At 41.7% G+C, this 22,401-nt stretch overlaps 1 protein-coding gene across 1 annotated transcript in view; it reads left to right on the top strand.

Annotated features, from left to right (window-relative positions):
• LOC128726006 (tyrosine-protein phosphatase Lar) overlaps positions 1 to 22,401 on the top strand; it is a 209,542-nt gene that overhangs the window by 134,526 nt on the left and 52,615 nt on the right. The window contains exons 5-6 of the mRNA XM_053819784.1: positions 13,383 to 13,514; positions 13,763 to 13,921. Of these exons, the coding sequence (XP_053675759.1) occupies positions 13,383 to 13,514; positions 13,763 to 13,921 (291 nt within the window). The remainder of the gene's footprint in view (positions 1 to 13,382; positions 13,515 to 13,762; positions 13,922 to 22,401) is intronic.

Below are 22,401 nucleotides of genomic sequence, written 5' to 3'. Positions count from 1 at the left end.
CATTAAACACACAATTTTCTAGCTGCTTTTCTGCAAGCAAGAAATTCAAACGTTGCACATGTTTCAATTCTTTACTTGGTTTCTAAACTCATTCGTTTTGATCCCGATCCTATGCACCTCGCTCAACAGAAAAAAAAATTGGTTTGTGAGCAACTTGCTATAAATCTTGCAGTACATTTGAGAACCTTGAATCTGTTCGTACCTCCGCTCTTTCTCATCAGTCAGAGTAGCTGACCTTTCGAGGTATTAATACTCTTGTACGTAATCCAAGATCCACAGTTTAGCTGAGGAATGAGATTTATTTTTCGGTATGCACTTACACAAAAGATATAGACCATAAAGTAGAATAAAACATAAATTTTGTTAATGGATGTTTCGGTTCATCAGCAACGATTCGACGCTCAGAGTGCAGCAAAGTGTGTTTGCTGGTAAGAGAGAGAGAAAAAAAAAACGGTTTAAAAAAACGAACGAGCTAGCGCTACGGTTTGATGGTTTCGTACTGCCTGCACCAAATGCATCGGCCCAAGAAACGCCATCAGTATGGGATGGCAGTCGCAACCGCTCGTTGTCGATTTCCCTTCATCACCCGCACTACTTGCTCACCGGAGACGGAGCGCAAATGGAATGAAACATTGGGAGATTGGGAAAAGAAACGGAAAGCATCGGTGCATCGGGCAAAGATGCACCGTTGTTCGCAGCGAGTGAGAACGCAGCTCGTGTGTCCGTGGCTAGGGTGTAGAAAGGCGAAGAACGTTTTAGCATGTGAAGGAAATATCCAACGACTTGCCTTGGACTCGTCCTGTCCTCCGACTGGTCTTCGTCGAGCGACATGCGACCACATGGAGCTTTCGAGCGGCGATTCGGACGCTTGGAGCATCATCAGTAGAAACTCCACGAAAATCCATCACTGACCAGACTCGATAGCTGGTGGTGCTGTTGCACTTGAGAAATCAGAGCTTTTGACTATCTGACGCTCTCCTCCGTCGGCGGGCGTGTGTGTTCCATTCTGCATCACCAGCATCAGCTGTTGAAGGAGAAGGATGGTCGCTTCCGAGCGGTTCCGGGCGAAAGTTTCTCGTTGTGTAGCTGTGTGTCTTGTGCTCGATATCTAATGCTTCAGAGCTGGATCCACCTACCGACGGACTATCGGATGACACGGAAAAAGTGAACACATTAAAAGCATCCGGTCCACGGACGGTAGGAATCCCGGCGGCAGCAGCCTGTATGACCGGTCGTAACTCCCCGGGTCTTCACGAAGAGCGCCGATGCGTTGGAGCACCCGTTGGCGGAAGCACCGGGAAGAAGCGTATGTTAGCGGATGAGTTTGCTATTTCCGGCCAATAGACACAATCTGGCGCACAGGGAGCGATCCGAAGACTAGCCAAGGAAGCACCAGCTTGTGGCTGTGGGAACGTCCTCCGGTGTACGGCTGTTGGTAATCTCGCCTAACATTGAGCGCACCTGGTATAGCGACCATCTGCCTCAGATGTGCACCCGAGTGGCCGAGAAGTTGCTAAAAAATGTTGGTACCGGACTCGACCAGCCCCCCCGTCGAACGCATCAAGGTCTCGTCCGATATCCCATTTCTGCACTTGGAGTGCAAAGTTCGAGAACGTTTATCCTCTTGCACGCTTGACCGTCACATGCAATTTACGACGAACGAATGCATTATATAGAGTCCCCGGGCGAGCTCCGGACTGGGGCTCTGGGATCGCCCGGTTGCTCTCCAGATCACAAATTCATGAGTCAACCATTGAGGTAACGGCTTCGAGAGCCCACCGAGAAACTCTCAGGAAAGCTCCCCATTTCAGTGTGGAAGGAAATGGCAAGGAGCAGGGTGGAGGCTGTCTCTCGGCAGTGTCGCACTTGGACGCCCGGAAGGCCATTTATTTATTGATCCCTTCCACGTAGATGCAGATCGATCCGGTTGCGCTCTAGATAAGATACTAGCCGGTTGGTTCGGACGTATTGCACATTAAACAACTCATTCGCTCGTCGTTCGCAGAAACTGAACATTGGAATGTATAATATGCTGTTTAATTCGCCAATTGCACAATAGAATAAAGTAGTCAAAATTATGAACATCCAATGTAAAGCCATTTAGTTTTCAAACTTACATGCTTGATTTTTATTCAGCTAGAAACTCGAAACCAATGAACATTTCCTCCCCTGTTTTCATTATCTCAGGCTTTATATAATACGATTATACTTTTTTTGTAATGTATTTTCACATTACCGTTTACATATTGGTTTCGTTTCTATAAAGCACATAAAATAACATAGGCATCTGTCAAAGGCGTTTTTGCAATAATGGAATTTATTTTAATAGAAGTTTTTTTAGGACTTCATGTAGTGTTCACTATTTAAAATAACCCTTTAGCTGAAAAAGCTGCAGTTTCTACGGTAACCATGCAATAGGATAATATTAAAAACTCTCCAACACAAAATAGACAAATACAAAGTAGCGTGGCTTATCGCTGCGTAGCTTATCCAACAATTGCAACCGATATAAAATTGGCACGTCATTAACAAATAACAGCCGCGGGAATTCATATAACAGCTTCCGTCGGTTCTTCCTCCTAGATTTGCCACACTGCGATAGACGCTCCCTCGTTTCACTACACACTCACGGCAACAACAACAACAACAAAAAATGGAGGGCGTGTGGGAAGGGTCCATTGTTTCAATGGGAAATTGCCACTGGAATGCAATCACTTTTAATGACCTATCAGAAGCACATAAACATTTTATCAACAGTTCCTTCTGAAACGCGCGAGCTAACGAAGAAAAAGAGCGATGGCATCTGGCCAGCAGCGAACGGCAAACGGTGGACAGCTCGACCAATGCAAGACCGACCGTTGAACGCGCAGACGACGTGGTGTGTGCAACATTATTATGATTGTGTTCTTTGCACCCCTGTTGAGACCATCCGCAGTTAGGGCGATCACGTTGAATGTGCCGGCACATTCGGGATCTACCGATGGCTCTAATTTCCGGGCGATGCTGCGGACGACCTAGTGCGCCAAACTCGTCGTTTGCGCTTTCGTCTCCCTTTTGGCTATTTAGTTGTGACGTTTTTTTTTTTGCTCTCAGATCTGTCGCCTTCGTCGTTCGATTTTTTATTGTTATTACTGCTAGTATAATGATGATTCGTCGCGATTTTTTTCTAGTTTAATTATCACGTTTTTAGAGCAAACTTATAACAATTAACTTTACCATCGAACATTAATTGGAATTTTTTCATTAACATTGTACTAGTATCACCTACCTATCACTTTATTCAAACCAATGTTCCCAGTAATACTCACTGACAACGATTTCTGATGGATACTACTAAAACAAACACCTAAATTAGACTGCTTCAATTTGATATTCCTTCGTCATCTGCTATGCTGTTTTTTTTACCATTCAAAGTAAACAGGAAAGGTCAGAAAGAAAGGTTTCTATTTCGTTTATTTTTTGTCGATACAAAAGGGTTTTATGTAGGACTCTTGCACATTTCATTTTACTTTTTACTTTTAGTTTTTTTTTTTCATACAACATGGGAACAAAAACAAAAATCGCTATATTATTATCTCGTAACACCCCTTTTTATTATCTTCTCAATGTTACAGTAGGTTGCGCTGAGTGACACCCGCAAAAACTGGTTTACATTATCGTAATGGCTGTCATTCGCACTCCCACAATGAAAAGTCGTGTTGTGCAAAATTATTCTAGCATTTCTAGCAGTTGATTTATTCCTTCTTTGACCTTCTTTCTCCATCTTACGGTTCGGATGTTATTGCTGCTGCCCTGCTTCGTGAGCATTAACGTAACATTTTGAATTTTGACATCTAAAATCATAGTGAAATTTTCATTAAAGGAGCAAAAGCCGTTTTTTCATCGCCAAGATAGCTCGTCTGATTCGTTCTCGTCAGGCATGCGGAAGGTACACATTCTTCTTCTGTTGTTTGTTGTATCTTTTTATTTCATCAACGGCGCACAATCCGTTTGCAATAGAACCCACCGAAATGCTTGCAGTATCACACTACAAAGCGTTTATCGTTCAGAGTACTCTTGCACAGCGAAGCACGACACACGGTACACCTCGCTCTTGCCATGTGGTGATGGTAAAAATTAAACACGATATCAGAGCAACGAATGTCGCCAGCTTTTGGGAGGCATTCTCGGAATATGTGCAAGCGTAAGGTGTGAGAAGACTTTTTAAACCGTCGCAAGCATACGTGAAAAAGTGTTGACGGACGCAATGACACGACGAGTGGCTGGCGCAGTCACAAGACTTGCACCACAAATCCGCTCCGTTTGATGTCAAAACGCACGGTGAAAGTGTCCTTTTCGCGGAAGAAAATCAGCTCACTCGGATGCTAGCCTGCCACTTGCTAGTGCTTGGAAACCAGACCAGAAAGTTCTTTGCGACGCAAAGGCGAAGCGTGAACGCCATCGCAACTGCGTTGGAACTGCTGGTACACATAACCAAGATATTAATGTAAGTGCTACCTTCTCGTATGAGCCTCTAATTAGTCCCGGAGTACGGATGAGAATGCTCAATTGAGTAGAAGCCGGGCAAGAGCAGGATCAACTCGCATTCCAACGGTGCTGGTCTGTTCCGCTATTACACGCCGGCCGTCGCAAAGGCTCTTCAAAATAATTTCCATTTCCTTTGTTGCCGACGGTTGTAGGCAGCTGGCAGTGTTTTTCGTTTGATTTTTCGCTCGCAACAAAGGTTTACCGCTTGGTCTTGTAATGATTCTTTGAGGCTTGCCCGGCACTTTTTGTAGCCCATTGAGCCACGGCATTAGCTTCTTCGTTCACATCGCTGCCTACCGGAGGTTTTGCAGCGTCCGACTCGACTGTACTCAAGACCTTTTGCCAACTTCGGCCAGTGCTGGCAGACGCGGTGCAACGAGTTTGCATGCTACTCGAGCAGCATCCCCAGTTAAGAGCTGCTAGCCAGTTCGTCGCAATGCAGTGGTGTGTTGTGTCATTTTCTCTTAGCTGATCCGCAAATACACATCACTGGTGTGCTCATGGATACGGATAGATGCGCTCGCAAACGAGCCAAGTACACGCAGCTCGCTTGCCGCGAGCACTATTTTTGTCCGAATGGATCCGTTGGTAGAATACAACAAAACGCAGCTGGTAAGCAAACCCATATCAGATCATTCCAGTTGATGGCATTGCAAAGCGTTCTAGTATCGAAAACAAGCTTAATACAGACGTACGTGCGAAGCATTTTCGTTTAGCGTATCTCTTTTTCCGAGCGACGTTGTGTTTGCAAGGAAGTTGCGCGAAATAGTTTTAGCTACGTTAGTTTTTAAATTCGCTGTAAATTACAGTTTCGTTTTAAACAATTCTACCACGGTACGTTTAAGCGATGTTTGTGTTTGGTTATTGTAAATTTTTCACTGCATTTGAACTTATTTCAAAGAAGGTGGCAAAGCATACAACCACTATTCGCATTTCTGAGCGGCACTTTTTGTATCGATTCTGCTTGCTAAAAGATGCAAACGCAACCTGGTTCCGTACCGTTTCAAATTCTTACCTGATGTCACGGACAAGATTTCCCGGTTGTTCCGCAGCATCTTTCTAGCAACGTGGCGCTCGCACGTATATTCCCAAGTATGATCCCATCAGTCAAGTGTTTTCCATACCACAGTCAACCAAACAGATGCGAGTTCTTTCAAAATCATCTAGATAACGTAAACTATGCGCAACACATAGAACTGTCTCATGTGTGTGCTCACACGAGAAATATGCAACGTTTTCTGCATGATTATTATTTTCGAATGAAAAAACACATTTTCTTATCATCTCTGTTTGACTAGCCGTGTTATTGGAATAGAAACCATACTTGGTATGTCAGGCTTCACCTGAAGAGCTGTTTGGTGGCACTTGGAAAAAGAAGCGTGCTGTGTGTGTGTTTGTGTGTATGTGTGTAAGCAGCATCGCATAAATGGTACCGAGGATGGTTGAACGCTGCAACGATTTTACACAAATTCAAGATGGTTCAGCAAACAATTGGCGAATGAACGGAGCGCACACGACGCTTCGCTATCATTCTCATTTTTACGCTTTCCGATCTTCATCATCATCAACGGCATTCTCATCGGTGATTTTGTCCTGGTTGCGTTAGCGAACCCTGTCTTTCCGCTGCACCTGAGCCTCAGCTGCGCACGGGTCACAGAATGGTTTTCATTATGAAAATTGTTTAGCTTTTAAATTTATTCCCTCTTCATCGCATCAAATGCGCCAGCTGCCGCTGATGCTGCTGCTACTGCTGCTGTTGAGAAATCCACACGAACAACACCCAGGGCAGAGCTGGGAAAAAGGCTTCGCCTTCGGACAACAGCGCCAGGCTTGAAGTGCTAACTGCGTCAGCAGGTTCCGGCGTGGTTCGTCGGTTTGGCTGCGGATGAAATTCATCCGCCCGGTGCACCAAGTGGTGTCGTGTTGTTTGTTACCGCGTTTTTCGATATTTACTTTTCCCAGACGTGCACTCGTACTTTCCACAGCAAGTGCTGTTGCCAAGGTAGAGATCACAGCGCTGCTGGATGTATTCCCGCCCGGCGTGATGTCCCAAACGGTGGAAGGCAAATTCTTTCAATCCTCGCTAAGCGTAGCTTTTAGAGGTAAGATTTGTACACCCGGTAGCACCAAAGCATCAACGGCAGTACCGGCAGTCTCGTTGATCGAAAATCACTCTCCGCTCGCTCGCTGCATGCAGAATTCATCACGAACACGTGCTCTCTAGGATGGTACCGATGGTTTCATACAATATTTGCATACGTAGCATATTTTGAAGTATTGTTGAAAATTGTTTCACCATTTAGCTTCTGCCTTGTGCAGGTTTTGTTTTTCTCTTTGCTGCTCAGCTTCCTGGAACAGATGTACAGAAAACTATTGAGTGAGCATTTCACCGCACAAAAAATGACGCGTTATATATTTACTAAACGGTTCGAACAATGTTGATTCTACGTCGAATAACGAATGAAACGATCGATGATTGATTTGTCAACAAAACATGCATAGGTTTTTTTTTGTGGTATGAAAATTGTATTTTGTGTATAGTTTTATTTGACACTATTCGATAGAATATTATTAATATATCTTATGCATTGATTTCTCTGCACCATTAATGAAGTTGAGATTCGTGAGAAATTGCTATTGTGAAGAGCATAGTTCACAATTTTTCTCAACCTTCCCGGTGATGCCATCCGAGATTATTCATTAGATCGGTTATTAATATTTTGATTAATAGGAACTCCCTGACGCTCGGCTTAATTGGGGCTGCTATAAAAAAGCGATCAAGAAGTGCTCGAACGTAATATACGACACGATTCGCCGATGGCAGACACACGATGTGACAAGCGATACCGTCAGTTGTCAGGAAGGAAATAAAAAATTGAAAAAGAGCTCATTTCTTCTGTCCGCCGAAGCAGAGAAATCCTCAGGCGCAAAAGCCACGCTGCAGCATAGTAGAAGTGTGTGTGTGTGTTGTGGCAATTTCTAGAAAAGTCTCACAACCGTTAGTCACCATTTGTCACGCCGAATAGCACTATCCTCGATCCTTTGGCGTCAACATCTTGGATGGCACCTCTAGGGAACGGCGTGCCATTTCTCATCTCAAAGTTGTGATAATGCTTCGTTTGCTGATTGTTATGGTGCTCCGGTGTGTGCTGCTGGGATAGTCAGGCTGGAATATTGCATGGCCTTTTACACTCGATGGGACTCTGTCAGTCATGGCGAATCATCTAGCGCTAAGCGCTGCTACATATCATTATTGAGAAGATGGAAAAATTGCTATCGTGCATGCGGTGTCTGAGCCATTTTCTGTTCGCCGCCATCATCAGCCTATGGAGCCTCCTCACGTAGCTGTTTTGTGTGGGTGAAAGAGCAAAGAATCTAAAAGAGAGAACGAGAGAGTAAAAGGTGGATAAGAGACACGTTGTTTTGGTCGATTTATCCGTTTTGCTCTTGGTTAGAAACGGTGTTTCAATAAAACGCGCAGATTGCGCTTCTGATTGGCAAATATTGAGCGAGGTCTATAAACAACTTTTGTACGCGTCTATCTTTGACGTTGGTGTTTATAGGACAAACCTTAAACACGCAATACATTTTTGCATTCTGTAGTTCGAAAAGTATTCCAGACTGAAAATTGATGCAAAAATTTTAGTGTTACATTTAAATGCAATCAAAAGATAGCAAACTCATAGTGCGAGTTTGGTTGCAAGTAAACATCAATAAAAATATCTTGCAATAACTTTTGCAAGATGTTGTATTAGCTTTTAAATAATGAAAACTCAAGCAATTTTTCTAATATAATTGAGGTGTAAATTACCCCTTATCATGTTAAATAAATAGTGAGTTGTTGAGCAAAAGAAATAATTAACTCTCTTTTTCAAGAAGCGTGCTCAACCTCGCCCGTTAATGTACATTCTGACACTTGGAGTGGTTTTGAGTGAATGCTATGTTGTGTGTATAAGACAACCGCAACATGTGTTTTAATTCCTCACATACAGCGCTATATCGACGCTCGCTGCGAAGTATACCGCATTAAGTAAACCATAATTTTTTGTCCATTTTCTCAAGACGATCCTGTAATGAAAGCCCCAACCGTCGTAATGTACGGTATTGGCAAGTTTTATTATCAGATCCGCCAAAGCAACGAATGGGATAGGGTACTTCCTTCGGTGCCATTCGGCACCAATTTCTTAACAAGCCAACGCTACTACCACACCACAACTGACCGTCACCACTGTAGGCACAAAGCTCCCCACGAGTACCGCCCATTTCCCGGTCCTTCGTACAACGGTGGCCATTGCATGGATACTTAATTTTATGCCTCGATCGCGTGACGGTTTGATTGCGTCATCTAAGATTGCCTGCTCTGTACCTTGCGCTTTCGTACACCTTGCCGAATGCGACAACACGTCAACCCCAGGTCGGGCAAACCTTTCGTGGAATCATGGCTGCACCGTGAGAGGAAGGACACCGCGGGTGATATGGCCAGTCGAAGGTGACGGATTGCCAGCCAGCTCACCATCAGATTGCACTGGAGGAGTAAGAACGCTAGAAGGAACCGCTCAACTCGAGTGGTCTCAAAACTATGGCTGCCGACCGGCCGTGAAGCCATGTTCGCTAGTTTCCAGTAACTAAACAGTCCTAATTATAAACGACCACCACAGCGTTGCTGTTGATAAGGCTCCAGGCTAGAGGCAGTTATAAATGTGGTTGTGTAACTAGCGCCTGCGTTGTGCAAAATGGAAATAACAAGCTCCTTTTGAACCCAAGGATGGCGGTTTCGAAATGTTTTTTATTGCACCAAAAAGGATTGCCCGTCAATCGGGACCCTTCTGAAAGAATCGCCACTCTGCAGTTCGGTAATGATGACGCATGATTTACGTATTTCGTGGTGCGTTTGTGAACACTTCCAGTTCACTTTCCGGTTTGTTGTAATAAAAGCACAGCAGGAGTTTAGTAGCACACAGTGTCGTGATAAGAAAGCAAAGTTGTCACTATGGCGTTAAAGAAAGCGTTTCTATATGTTCGTATTTCAACGCCTAAATACTGCAAATGGCAATAATCATTCCAAATAGCACATTTATGATGAAACACCTAAACCGATATGCGCTCATTCTCTATCCGCATTTAACGAATCCCAATTGCACGTAGTTTGCTGGTTTTTTTTTGATGTTGTATAAATGTACATCCACTCATTTTAATCTCCTTCATTTCCGTGTACGTCCAGTTGTGGCGGTAAATTGAAGGATTAAAGTAAAAGCATCCACGTGCTATTGTAGCATATAGAACTTATAGGTTTTCTTTTGACGACCGAGATTAACCCGTTGCCATACGTATAGCGATAGTACCGCAGGTTGCGCTGGCAAATTGGCGCCTAAATGCGTGAAAGGGTTTGATCCCTGCCTTAATTGCTTACACGGCTGTCACGTATCCTTTCCGCGGCAATTTGTTTCAAATTAATTCCACATCTAGCTTTCCGCGTCCGATACGCAGTTTATCATACCACCATCGAGCGTACTCGCGCGCGACCCCGCCGGAAGTCAATTCTACTTGCTCTCGCCAGGTCAACGTGGATTTGGTGCGCTGTTACCGTTGGTGTAGCGCGGGTAATTGCGGTTTGTTTGGAAATAATCCTCATTTAATGGTCGACAATTTCGCCAGTTGTTGTTTTCGGTGAGTCTTTTCTGAATTTTCGACCGTGTCCCGTGTCCATCCCGCGGCACTGCCGTAGGCGAACCAACGTGGGGTCGTCACCACGCTGCGTCGCTGCCAGGAAAACAGATGAAAATAGAGGGTCCTAATCAAAACTTGCCCGAACTAATTGCGGTTGATCAGCAATTCTGTTTGATCCTGGCCGTGCCGGCACCGTGGTGCTACCGTGGTGGTGGCGAACTCGTTCCGCTGGGTGCGCTGTGTTTACCTTTGACCTCCGGGCTACCTACTGCTATCGGTACATCTGCTGATGGTTGCGGCCGAATACAGTGTATGGCTGGCATACGTCTGTGTCCGCTCTGCTGGCCCGCTTCCTCAAACGGCGCACTGGAAGAGTCTTTGAAAATCTAATTTGAATAAAAATGGCTCACGGAACGCTCTAAAACGGCGTCAGCGTCGTCGCCTACGGTCGTCCTGCCGAGCCCGCATATTTTTATCCCGCAAAGATTTCCCACCCAAGGATTAACGAGAGCGGCGAACGAACGGTGGGGACGGAACCGGAGAAACCCATAGCGCCGCTGGAATGCAAATGGAAAGATGGTGGTGGCAATTATACTGAACGTTCATTTGATTGCAAAGCAAAGCGAGATGATCTTCTTATCAGCGGCCCCGAAAAGCTGTTGAAAGAGCAATGGGCGCAAATCTGTATTCCGTCGCAACATATAAATCCGGCCTTTCTTTCTTGTCACAATCGCAAGCTCGTTCGCTTGCTCACTCGCTCGCCCCCTGGCACGTAACATGGGGCGATCTGTTTTTTGTTCCTCTCGCCGACCCGGCATCGACCCACATACCTTTGATTTCGTGCTCCTGGTTTCGAATTATACTCATCCGGGCGAGTTTTCTTTGGAGTTTTCCTTTGTATCAAATGAAACAACAAGATGAAAACGTAATTAGGTCGACATTATCTTTTCATTTTACCAAACAGCCGTGAATACCGTGTTGGCGTCCCCCTTACGCCATCTTTTTATTTGGCTTCCTATTCCCCGCTTTCGTCGTCGGTTCGTTATTGTGGCCAGGCTTCGTCAATTTTCTGGCCTTGTGTTCTGGCCCCACGCTATGCGCTTTTGATGAAGCAAAGATTTCCTTCTTTCTTTCTTCCTTTTTTCAAGCTCATATCAATGAACATTATCTTCACGGTGAAGACCGGCATCCAGCGCTGTTGCGGATGTGGGTTTGTTCTGCTGTTTGCGTGCGAGTGCTAGGTTAACTGCGGTGTCTTTTTGCTTCCTTGGATTGTTCTTTGTTCATCATTAGGTCGATGCTCGATTTTCGGTAACCATCGTTTGTATCCAAATATGAAAGCATTGGGGTTCAATTGTCGGATGCACTGCTTGACTGCTTTTGCTAGTAGAGTTATGTTAATATTATCGAAATTTTAGCGCATTCGTTAAGTCATTCAACTAACTTCGAACAATATTTGTTAAATTTCTGTCATTGTTCTTCATTGATTGATGTTTCCTTGCATTCTAGCTACAATATTTGCCGCCTTTTCATTATAGCTACAATTTCTGAATAAAGTATGGTTTAAACAAAGGCCTATAATATCCGCCATGTAGCTTTTTTCTTGGCTCTCCTTAGCTCTTACAGAAGATGTATAGCTTCAACACCCTTGTGGAGCTTGGAAATCTTGAGCAAAGTTCGTCTCCCACACGAACAAAGTTTGATATTAAAAATAAATCCATTGCTCGAAAAGATGAAATTGGTGTTAATCTGCCTTTAATCCCCCGTTGCCTCCATATGCAAATTTATATTCTCGGAAAATTTATTGTCTCGATCAGGGCGGACAAAACACGTCCCGCCGAAATGTGCAGCTTGGCGGAGAAGTGTTGAGAAACAAACATAAACCGAAAACGATTAAAATCACTTTCGCTCCGCTTGAGCGGCATGAAGAATGCGCCACCAACGGGCGGCGCATACCGGATTTTCCGTTGTTTCGGTGAAAGAAAGTTGAAATCGATTAGTACACAAATCTCGTATAAAAGTCATCAATCTTGCGTGCGGTGCCGAGCGACGAGTTCGTATGGGTGTCAGTAGAAGTCCTCACTGTTCGAATCGTACCAAACCACTGCGTGAGTGAGTCGAAACCGAGCCATCGTGTATCCCTGCGCGGTAGGAAGCAGCCAAAGATATATTTTTTTAAACCACGCGCGCTTTACTCCGTTTTTCAATCGGTTCCATACGAAAGGATGAATAAATATGAAAGCCTTGTTTCAATGTTTGCCAACACTTCCTGGCGCCCATTAAAACGGATGCCTATAGCATGTCGAAAGACAGGTTACTGACACGGCGTGTATCATCAATTTCCGCTAAGGTTTTGCGAGTTCGAAGCAGCTTCTCTCGGTTAGCAGTAACTCTTCGACATCCTTTCCTCGTTTCCTTTCCATCCTGCATCACCCACGATGTGCGTAGGAGCTGCGATCGAGCCAAAAAGTAATAAAAATGAGCATTTATAAAAATGGAATCTCCATAAATCTTCGCTAGGAGGAAACTAATGTATTACACCTGCAACCAGTGCAGCATTTACGTACGTACCGTTTCCTAACGCGCTAATGATAGGCAGGATTCCAATCGGTATCGAAAGACGGGTAGTGATCAAATTTGTGTTACATGTATGTGAAGGAACGTTACGTCATTATACCGCTGTGAAATTAGCTTAGATTCAGTTGTGCGAAATATCCCTCCTGCGCCCATCATTTCGTGAAACTGAATTCTGTTACCGTTCAAACCACATTTGCAGATGGAAATTTTTCGGATTTTCCATTCATTTATCTGACACGTAAGTTATTGGCTGATGCATCCGTACAATCGCATCAATCTCGAAAAAGGATTATTCAAATAATAACTTTGTTTTTATCTTTGGTTTATCTTTTTTTTTAGTTTTTTTGCATAATATTTCGTTCAAGTCGCTGTTATTGAATAACGTATATTGCAACTATTATCCTTGAGTTTGATTATGCATATCGAATATCTAACTTGCATTATGTTTATATTACCATGTTTTATTTTCCTATTATTAAAATTTGAAAACATTGCGCAAACGTGTTTTAGTTTCAATTAAAAATATAAATTTCTTACACGGTTGCCGAATCATTCGTTCATCTATACCCATCCGCCATACTTAAATGCTTGGAACATTTATATATTTACAGACCCTCCGGAGATCATCAAAAAACCAGTAAACCAGGGCGTGCGAGTTGGCGGAGTGGCAACATTCTTCTGTGAAGCTCATGGAGATCCTCAACCAACGGTTATATGGCGCAAAAATAGCAAAAAAATAATGAGTAAGTACTGCATAACAAATAGCAGAACAACAGCAATTTCCTCTATCTGATTGGCTTTTCAATGTATTAGCCACAAATCAAATATGGAAGTTAAATTTCATTCCATCTGACATCACCATAAAGAAATCATTCACTGTCTAAAATAATATAGCGTCGTTGGAATTGTTTCCCTAGAAAACAATAATCACAAATTGCATGAGATGCAATATTTTATCAATCTTTCTCACGCGTGCATTCTATATTTACAGTGACCCAGTCACGGTACACGGTGTACGACGCTAATGGAGTTTCAATGTTACGTATCGAACCGGTGCGTGCTGGACGCGACGATGCACCGTACGAGTGTGTGGCGGAAAATGGCGTTGGAGATGCAGTCTCAGCCGAGGCGACGCTGACCGTTTATGAAGGTAAGTGACAAGTTATGTATAATGTGCACAAATTGTGCCCCACAATCCCAGAGACCGTGCAGATGTGCATTCTTGCAAATTGTTCAGCCATAGTGTAAGAAAAAGGAACAATAAGTCTACCTCGCGAATGCAACGAGCCACTGGTAGTGAAACTTTTCACATTGGCCTTCCGCTGAGTAAGCACTATTTTGGATACAATTTTCAAGATAAATGATTTTGGGGTACTTTTCCGTACACTTGACGGTGCCCGAAATTATGCATCAAACTTGTCAACGACGATGATGTCGACGTGGGAAATGATTTGCATGGTTAATTAAAAATATTTCCTCACATTATGCTAATCTAGTCGAGCATCGTGATTCCGGTCATTTTGCATTTCGCGTTCTTTAGATATTATGCGGCTTCAAACGACCTAGCAATGATGCAAAATAAATGCAAAATATTATTTAAGTTGCACATTTTATCATAAATGAATTCAAATGTTACTCGTAGTAATTCGTGAATTTTTATACTATGTTAAGAGAAAATTTGGCAACAAATATGATTCATTTTTTTTTGTATTTTTTTCAATTTCAAATTACGATTACAAAACTTTTAAATTTTTTTTGCTAACAATAAAGAGTGCTTCGCTATTTTGATATTTTGTTAATCCGCTTTTTAGTCGCACCAAAGTGCCCTGTTCATAACAGACACAGATAATTCATACTAGCCAAGGTGTACACATTAAATTTACTTAAAAGAAAATATGTTAACGGTATCAAATATTAGTGCAATATTAATCCATTTTAACTACTTATAAGCCAAAAGCGTAAGTGCTAGAGAGAAAAGAACGATTAGAGCAATTCAACAGTCATTTGGTTTGGTGAAAGGGTTTCGCTATTTTCGTTTGCAAACAGAAAAGTTATTCCAAACTATACCTTCGACCTTTGCGATATTTTCACAATATGACGCATAAATTATGCCCCGATGTTCGCAATTTTGCTCTCAATGAATGTGCTCGACTTTTTGTGAACGGTCAAAATGTAAGTTTCCTTTACGTTGGTAGTAATTCTTGAAGGAGCTCCAACGCTGTAAGGTTCAACTAACGTTATCCATTTATCCAAGATGACAAGCTCATGCTGTGCTTTCCGCTAGGTCAAGCGAAAACGCAACAGAGCCAAATGTGGGCGGTCTAGGGGAGCTTTGCTAACAAAAACAATAAAGCAACAGTGGGATATCACATAAAAAACGCGCAAACTTTTTCCCAGCAGCTCGCGGTTCTCTCCCAATAGCCTTTCTTTTATGCTGCTTGAGGTTTGTGCTTTCCATTCTTTTTGATTCTTTTCTTTATTGCTAAGAATTATTTGCCGACACTTGCCCTAGACTATCTGAAACATATTTACTGCTTAGTGAGATTTTTTTTACTATACCCTGTTAAAAAGATATTAAAACTCTGGGAGAAAGTAGGGGCAAATAACAGCAAGTGAATCAATAATTCCATATTTTTATTCGCTCCCCTTTGCCGACGCGTATTGTGTATAATAAAGTGCAAAGTTGAGCCTATCCTTTCCCCCCTCTATGTAATGGTTTTAAAATATAATCTTTTTGGCTTTGCAATATGGCAGCTCAATATAGCAGAACTTTTTTAATAGGCTCAAGTGCATAAATTATTTCTTCATGAATTATGATTGCTGGTATATTAATTTTAACAGATAGAAGCTCAATTCGAACATTACAAATATATTCATCGTTAGTCCGTTGTGCGAGTTCTATTGTTTTTCTCATATTTAAAAAAAAGTGCAGCTAAATGTGCCAGACTATTTTCGACTATCAGTGAATCGTTTGGTTTTATTTATTCATGTCACTTATTCATACAACTCTAATAGATCTTCTTGCATCAGTCGCTTGAAATGGTACAAAAAGCAAACAACGATAATGCAATACGCTTTCAATCTTCGAATGACGATTTCGTAAATTAATGTTTTACCCACAGCCTAAATTCAGTATTTTCTCGCAAAAAAATGCAAAATTTGCAATGCCATTATGTTTGTTGCCTCTAGATGGCTATATCCGTATTCGCCGTTGCACGAAATGCAAAATGCAGCACAAAAATAGAGCGCGCCGGCCAGCATTTGCAGCTTTGTTTTATCCATTTCGCTGTTTGTAAACTGTATTGTGGTGCATCCATTTCTATTTCAATTTTTAATTTTCCATCGCATTGTCCGCTCATCTCCGGTTGGATGAACTTCTGCACAAACGACCGTTGAATTGTGACCTGTACATTTCAAATGCCTGTGCACTTAGAGAATTGTGCGGAAAGTACGCACGGACGCGAAGCTGAAACGTAACACCTCAAACGAAACGATACTAATGCATTCTGGCAGGTTTAATTTCAAACATCGGAATTTCGGCAAATTATGAAATTTACCATAACATACCATAGCTCTGGAACTTTAAGTAAGGTCTAGCTTTAATAGGTTCTATTTTGCATTTCGTGAAATAATTTCCATTGTTTATGCTAATTCGTAATTTTAAATCAATATGTTTCGGATGCGCAAAAGTCATTACCTTTACAATAAAATATCCTAACCCTTTTTATTAGTTTTTTGCTCATACATTTGATAATACATTAGTAAATGAATTCAGCAAAGTAATTAACCTATACATACAATTCAGCAATAAATGCAATGGAAGTGAAATTCCTCATATTGCCGCTTCCATTAATGTAGTAGGAGTGGATTATCAAACTAATCGGTCTTATGAATGCATGGTATTTATTCAATTGCTATTCAACGCACGTAAGTTGTGGTCTACACCATGAATCAATCTTTTGGTCTTGTTGGCTTCCTTTCCTTTTTGCGGTAACTCAATCTCAGCTAACCAAAAATCATTGGCCAAGCATTGTTCGCAAAATTCCACCCTAAAATGTGCAATGGGGACAATCGTGCCAATGAAAGATGCAGTGAGAATAAAAGAAAAGCGAAACACTAATCCAAGCTGGATTCTTGTCTTCCTTATTTTCCGTTCGAAATATTCACTTCGCAGCAGAATTTCTTTTTATGCTAATTTTGTATGAATTTGCATTTATATTTATGTGCACTGCACAAGTGTTTCACCGTACTTTGCTGGTTCGTTTCGTGAGTGTAGGACGTGAAGCAAAGCTTCCAAAGCACAACTGAACTGAGTATACGTAAGATTTCGGAGCAACGTGGAAAAGATACTGGCGTGAAGATGGTTTTCGTTCGCAACCATTCGTTCAACGCTGGTGGCGCTGCGAACGGAATTGTGGGCTGTTTTGTCCGGTTTGCAAGTTTTCAAACAAGTCCATAAAAATGGCTCCACCGCCGTAGTAATGCAACCCGAGATAGATGGTAAAGTTGTTCACGGTAGAAGCTTTTTTTTAATGAAAATTACAATCCTGCAGTTGACGCCTTTGAACAGCGGGGCCAACCGGAGAGAGCACTTGAATATGCATCAAACGACGGTCGAACAACGGTTTCTTTTTTACTGCCGCTACCAACACCGCACCATGAAAATGAAACACAAAATTCCACCAAACGGTTGCGAGTCCGGCAGCAAATGAACATCGCTCCGAATCCACAATGGCTGACCAGGCGGCCTTACATAAAAACTGGTACCGTCAATGGAGACGCCTGGTAGCGATACGAACAAACGGTAACGTGGGGCAGCTAACCACGCTCAGTGTGGAGGCGTTTCGCAATGTTGGAAGCCTTGCTACAAATGGGCCTGCAGTTACAATGTTCATTGTTGCTTAAATGAAGAAATTTGCATTGTCCTTGTTGGAAAGAAAAGTTTGGTTGTCACAAAGCGGAAGCGGCACAGTTTCCGCCCAGTTGACGCTGGGGTGATAGTGATGGAGCACGGCCTAGAGCTACAGCGAGAAGGAAAGAGCAGCCCAAAGGAATAACACTTTATACGAGCAATTTTTCTTCCAAGCAAACATTTCGACTTGCATACGGGTGGAAAGATACAGCGCACATTTATTTCACTCTCACCCGGGATTTTGGCGTACGCCTGAGTCATGAACCACTCAACCACCTTCCGAACCCGCAGAAAGGGATCCTCGCAATAGCGCATTGTTTTGCGTTTTAAAGAGTACAACTTCCGAGAAGGCGTTATACAATTTTTTCACGCTGCTACGACCCACTCGTTTCTATGAAGTGCATAATGGAATTACATGCGAAAGCTGTCCAGAGTAGCGCTTAGAAGTCTGACTTCTATCACCTACGATCGTGGAATACTCTTTTTACGCTCTTTTTGGAAATACGACAGTGTTAAATTGTGTAATAAACAGGGTGTTTCAAAATGTGAGCAAACGATGAAATAACAGCACAACAGCTCTGTTTCCTTGCAGTATTTATGATCTTTCTGTAGTCGTAGTTTAATTAAGATGCTAAGTGATGAACTGTATCTTTTGATTGGTGATATTTCATATAATTTTTTTTTATATCTTTCTTACCAATCATTTGATTGCATTGGTATATTAATATGTTATAAAAGTCAAGAAATTATTTTAGGAACATTTTTTTCCTTCTTTTTTAAATAGTATACTACAACAAACAAGTCGTTTCTGTGTATTTAAATTTGTTTTGCTTACTAAGTTTACAAATATACTGAATATCACTTTCGTAACCCAAAAAACATAGTCAACAGTGCGCTGTCGTTTCATTCGAACAACATTGCTTAAATTTAGTATCGATAGCGATGTTACGTCATTTTCACCGCTTGAGCATGCTGCTATGTTTCTTCTATTCCATATGCCCAGAACCTTGCAATACGCCTTCCAATCGCGACATCCGACTGCCATAAACAACCACTACGACTGTCAGAGTTCGAGAAGCCTAAATTAACGTATGATTATGGCTGCCCCAAAACAACTTGCACGGTTTCATTTTCGAACGGCTTCCACTGCCATTTGCGCCTGCTGCTAGAGCAGCAGAGTTTTCGGCAAGACGGCGTCCGTTAAGGAAAACTATTGCACGGGGCCTTCTGCGTTCTGATAAGTCGAGCTATTATGTCTGTCGCTACGCTTAATGGGGAAGGAATATTCGAAAATGAGATCGTTAGCCGCGATAGTGGTGGTAACTAGGGACGGTTGCATGCTGGCTTTTGTGGTTTCCATGCACAGGATTCTTTCTCATTTGGATTGGTGCAAACGTTGCGGGTATACATTACCTGACCTAAGAAACCCTGAAACGAAAGCATCACCGGGAAAGTATGGTATGGGAACGGTCATCGTAGATGAAGAGATATGTTATTGACTCATGGAACCACATGGTACTGCCGTTTGGAGCGTATTTCCCTCTTTCATTCGTTCATTGGTGAGACTGTTGAATGTGCCCTCGAATCCCTGCCCACGCCGGTCAGTTTCTGCTACGGTGGAGAGTTTTTGCAGCCCTTGAAAGCCAGTCAAAGGGCTCGGGTGTGCGATGCACGAAGCAAAACTAACCCAATGAAGACAAAGTAAAACTTGTAAAGTAAATAGAGCCACCGCAAGACGTTCGGGCGTGTAAACCATGAAAAATCCACGCAAGACCATTGCAGTACTGGTTACGAGATCGTGGTGGACTATCGGTAGCTTTGTTTAGTGCAGCACAAGATGTGGGTTTGCGTGTATGGTAAGGGGAAAGAAAATTTCCTTGCAAACGAATGCGGCCATTACAATTAATTTCAATTATGCTAGACGTTAACGTTGTTCGTGCAGTTTTTTTTTCCTTTTTCAATTATATGTAACATGTTTCTGTAAATTTGAGATGTTTATTCGATTTTATTCTCATTTTCTTCGACGTTGGTGAAATCACATTCATATAGGTTTGCATATTAATGTAACCTTGTTTGTTTTTACGCTTTACATATAAATAGCACGATGGAAAATTTGTCTCAAATATATTATTTATCCAGTTTCATTGCAACACGCAACACGTTGGATTATGCTAATTTAAAAATGTCAAGAACATAAAAATACACACGACAGTATCACTTTATTTATGGAAAATGTGCATAAACATTCTAATTTCTCTGAACGATATTTTTTCCCCATTGTTTGTTTCTCACAATCACATCGCTCTTTGGTGATTGTTTCTTGAACTAAGAATTTATAACTAGTTTGCTTCTATTATTACATACTTTATTGAAATGTATTGTGTTAGTTTAGCGTAGTATAACAGTTTAGTATAGCATAGTTTATAGTACAAAATCGTATGGATGTTGAAATACCTTGCTTGACCGACGAAAACGTTCAAGTGGAAAGGCAAATACAATAATCCATGCTGCTCACAAATAATATTACGAACGGCAGGAGCGAGAGCTAGTTTGCAAATAAGATTTAATACTTTGCAAGCTTGATTTCCTTTTAAGTACTATCCTTGTCAACCACTCAGGATTGCAGTAAAAACTCAATTGAAAAGTACGTTCAAAGTAGTTCCTTTTTCGAAAGCCTGAAATGGAAAACTTCATTAGCGGAATACGATATCGTATTAACATTATGCTACCTTGGGCTTAGCATATACAGAATAGATGCACTACTATGCATGTAACCGATGTCGTAAATGTTGATGTGTGCAAAAAAATGCATTCAGCCTTCTATCATTTTGAAAACCTTCAAAGAAGGTCAAAACAGCACATATAACTAAACGATATTTAAATTATTTCATTACACAAGCTGCAAAGTATGATATTTTGGGTTATAAATCACTTCGCTAAAGCATGAGTCAGCGATCTTCTTAGATTCCTCATTTATTCAAATCCCCATTATTTCAGCTATAAATCACGTGATAAACAATCCATTGTGGTTAGAATCTGATTTATCTCGATTTATCTTTTAAAGCAGTGTTATTAATTCAATCTGTTCAAGGCTTGATGAACATCCAAGACATCAGCCAAAACCAAGCTAATCAATCTGTCACATTTTCCGTTTCACTCATTCGGGAAAGGATTAACAGAAAGTGATTAGTTATGCCTCATTGTGCATTTTGCTATCGCTGGCAAACGTGTAAGATCACTTTCCATCGCCACTTATTTCGCGCATCGGAAGCGTCTGGATTAAATCCAGCTAAATTAGTTGTTGAAAAATTAGACTTCTAATCGTGATATTTTTCTCATTTGTTACATTTCAAAAACTGTTGATTAAACACAGCGTTTGTAAAAAGGGTTTTTGACATACAAAAAAAACAATTTATTTGTTATTTAAACGATACTAAGCAGGCTACAGATTCGCGTTCTAGATAGTATATTTTGTCTTTTTATTTTGTTTTTATCTTTTCTATGAAACTCAAGTCTATGTATCAATACGTGAGCTTGACGATAAAATCGTCATTCTACCATGATTCTTTAAAACCAACTGCGTTATCGTATCCATTTCTTCTGTTCTACATCCACACAGCTTATTCATCAATACAAGATTGTCGCATATTTATTTTTTTAAGTTGGAATTATCCAAAATTCTATTGTTGATCTGTTGAAATGTACATTTTTCTGGTATTCTTTTATCCGTATAAATCCATTATTGTTAACGTTTTAATGCTGCTCGATCTATTGGATCATCATCATTACACATTACAATTCATTTCATCCACATCGGATCTTTGCTACCACCACGCCTAATCACTTCCGCAAACTTTCATAAACCTTCTCCCGTTGGCAGTTGAAAACTCGCTGAGAAGTTAAATCAAATTTATCGCAAATTAACACCACCTCAATAGCCCGTGTCTGCTGTATATGTATGCTGTTCAAAACGGAGCTTTTTAGCTTATTGAAAATATCACTTAAATGTCGACGATGTGAAAATGTCGATCAAGAAAACCAAGAGAAAAAAGGACACAGCAAATTTTTATTTTCGATCTTATTCAGCAGTCCTTTGGGCGAATATTTTCAAAATCTGTCTGACCTACATCCTCATGATAATTGCTAAACCCGGCCTCGGTATAGCAATAACCCAGTGAATTACTGACGGAAGATAAACTAAGCGTGGTGGCGAAAAATAAATACGCACCGCTCGGTAAAACTGCGTCATTTTCCACTCACAGAGCTCCACTCCAGCCCAAAGAGAAAGTAGGTCTATTATAAAAACATTATTCAGAAATTAACTTCATAAACAGCTCGCTGAGGGACTGCTAAGTGGAAACTCAAACAAAAATGTATTGTTTCCCTAGTCCCCCCCTTGCTGGGCAGTTTTTTTTGTTGTCGTTCCGTTTTTATCAGCTCGTTCCTGTGCGCCCCAGGACGTCACACAAAATACGTAAGCGGATAGAGTCTGGAGTGGTTCTTTGTTATGATTTCTGTTAGGATTTCGGTTATTTGTTGCCCTAGGACATTATGTCGTGGGTCGCGCTTTCGGGACGCCCGAAGATTATCATTCTGAGGCATAGCTTCTCCCCAGTGGGAAAAGTTTCAGACCAGACACGCCGAAACCTGAACGGACGACGCCGATGGTACTGTTTTCGTTTGTGTTTTAGTTGTTTGGACTTTCGAAAAGTAACGTT

The sequence above is a fragment of the Anopheles nili genome, chromosome 3, assembly GCF_943737925.1.
Source record: "Anopheles nili chromosome 3, idAnoNiliSN_F5_01, whole genome shotgun sequence".
NCBI classification, from domain to species: Eukaryota; Metazoa; Arthropoda; class Insecta; order Diptera; family Culicidae; genus Anopheles; species Anopheles nili.
The sequence above is the reverse complement of the archived record's forward strand: the minus strand, read 5'-3'. Positions and strand labels throughout refer to the sequence as shown.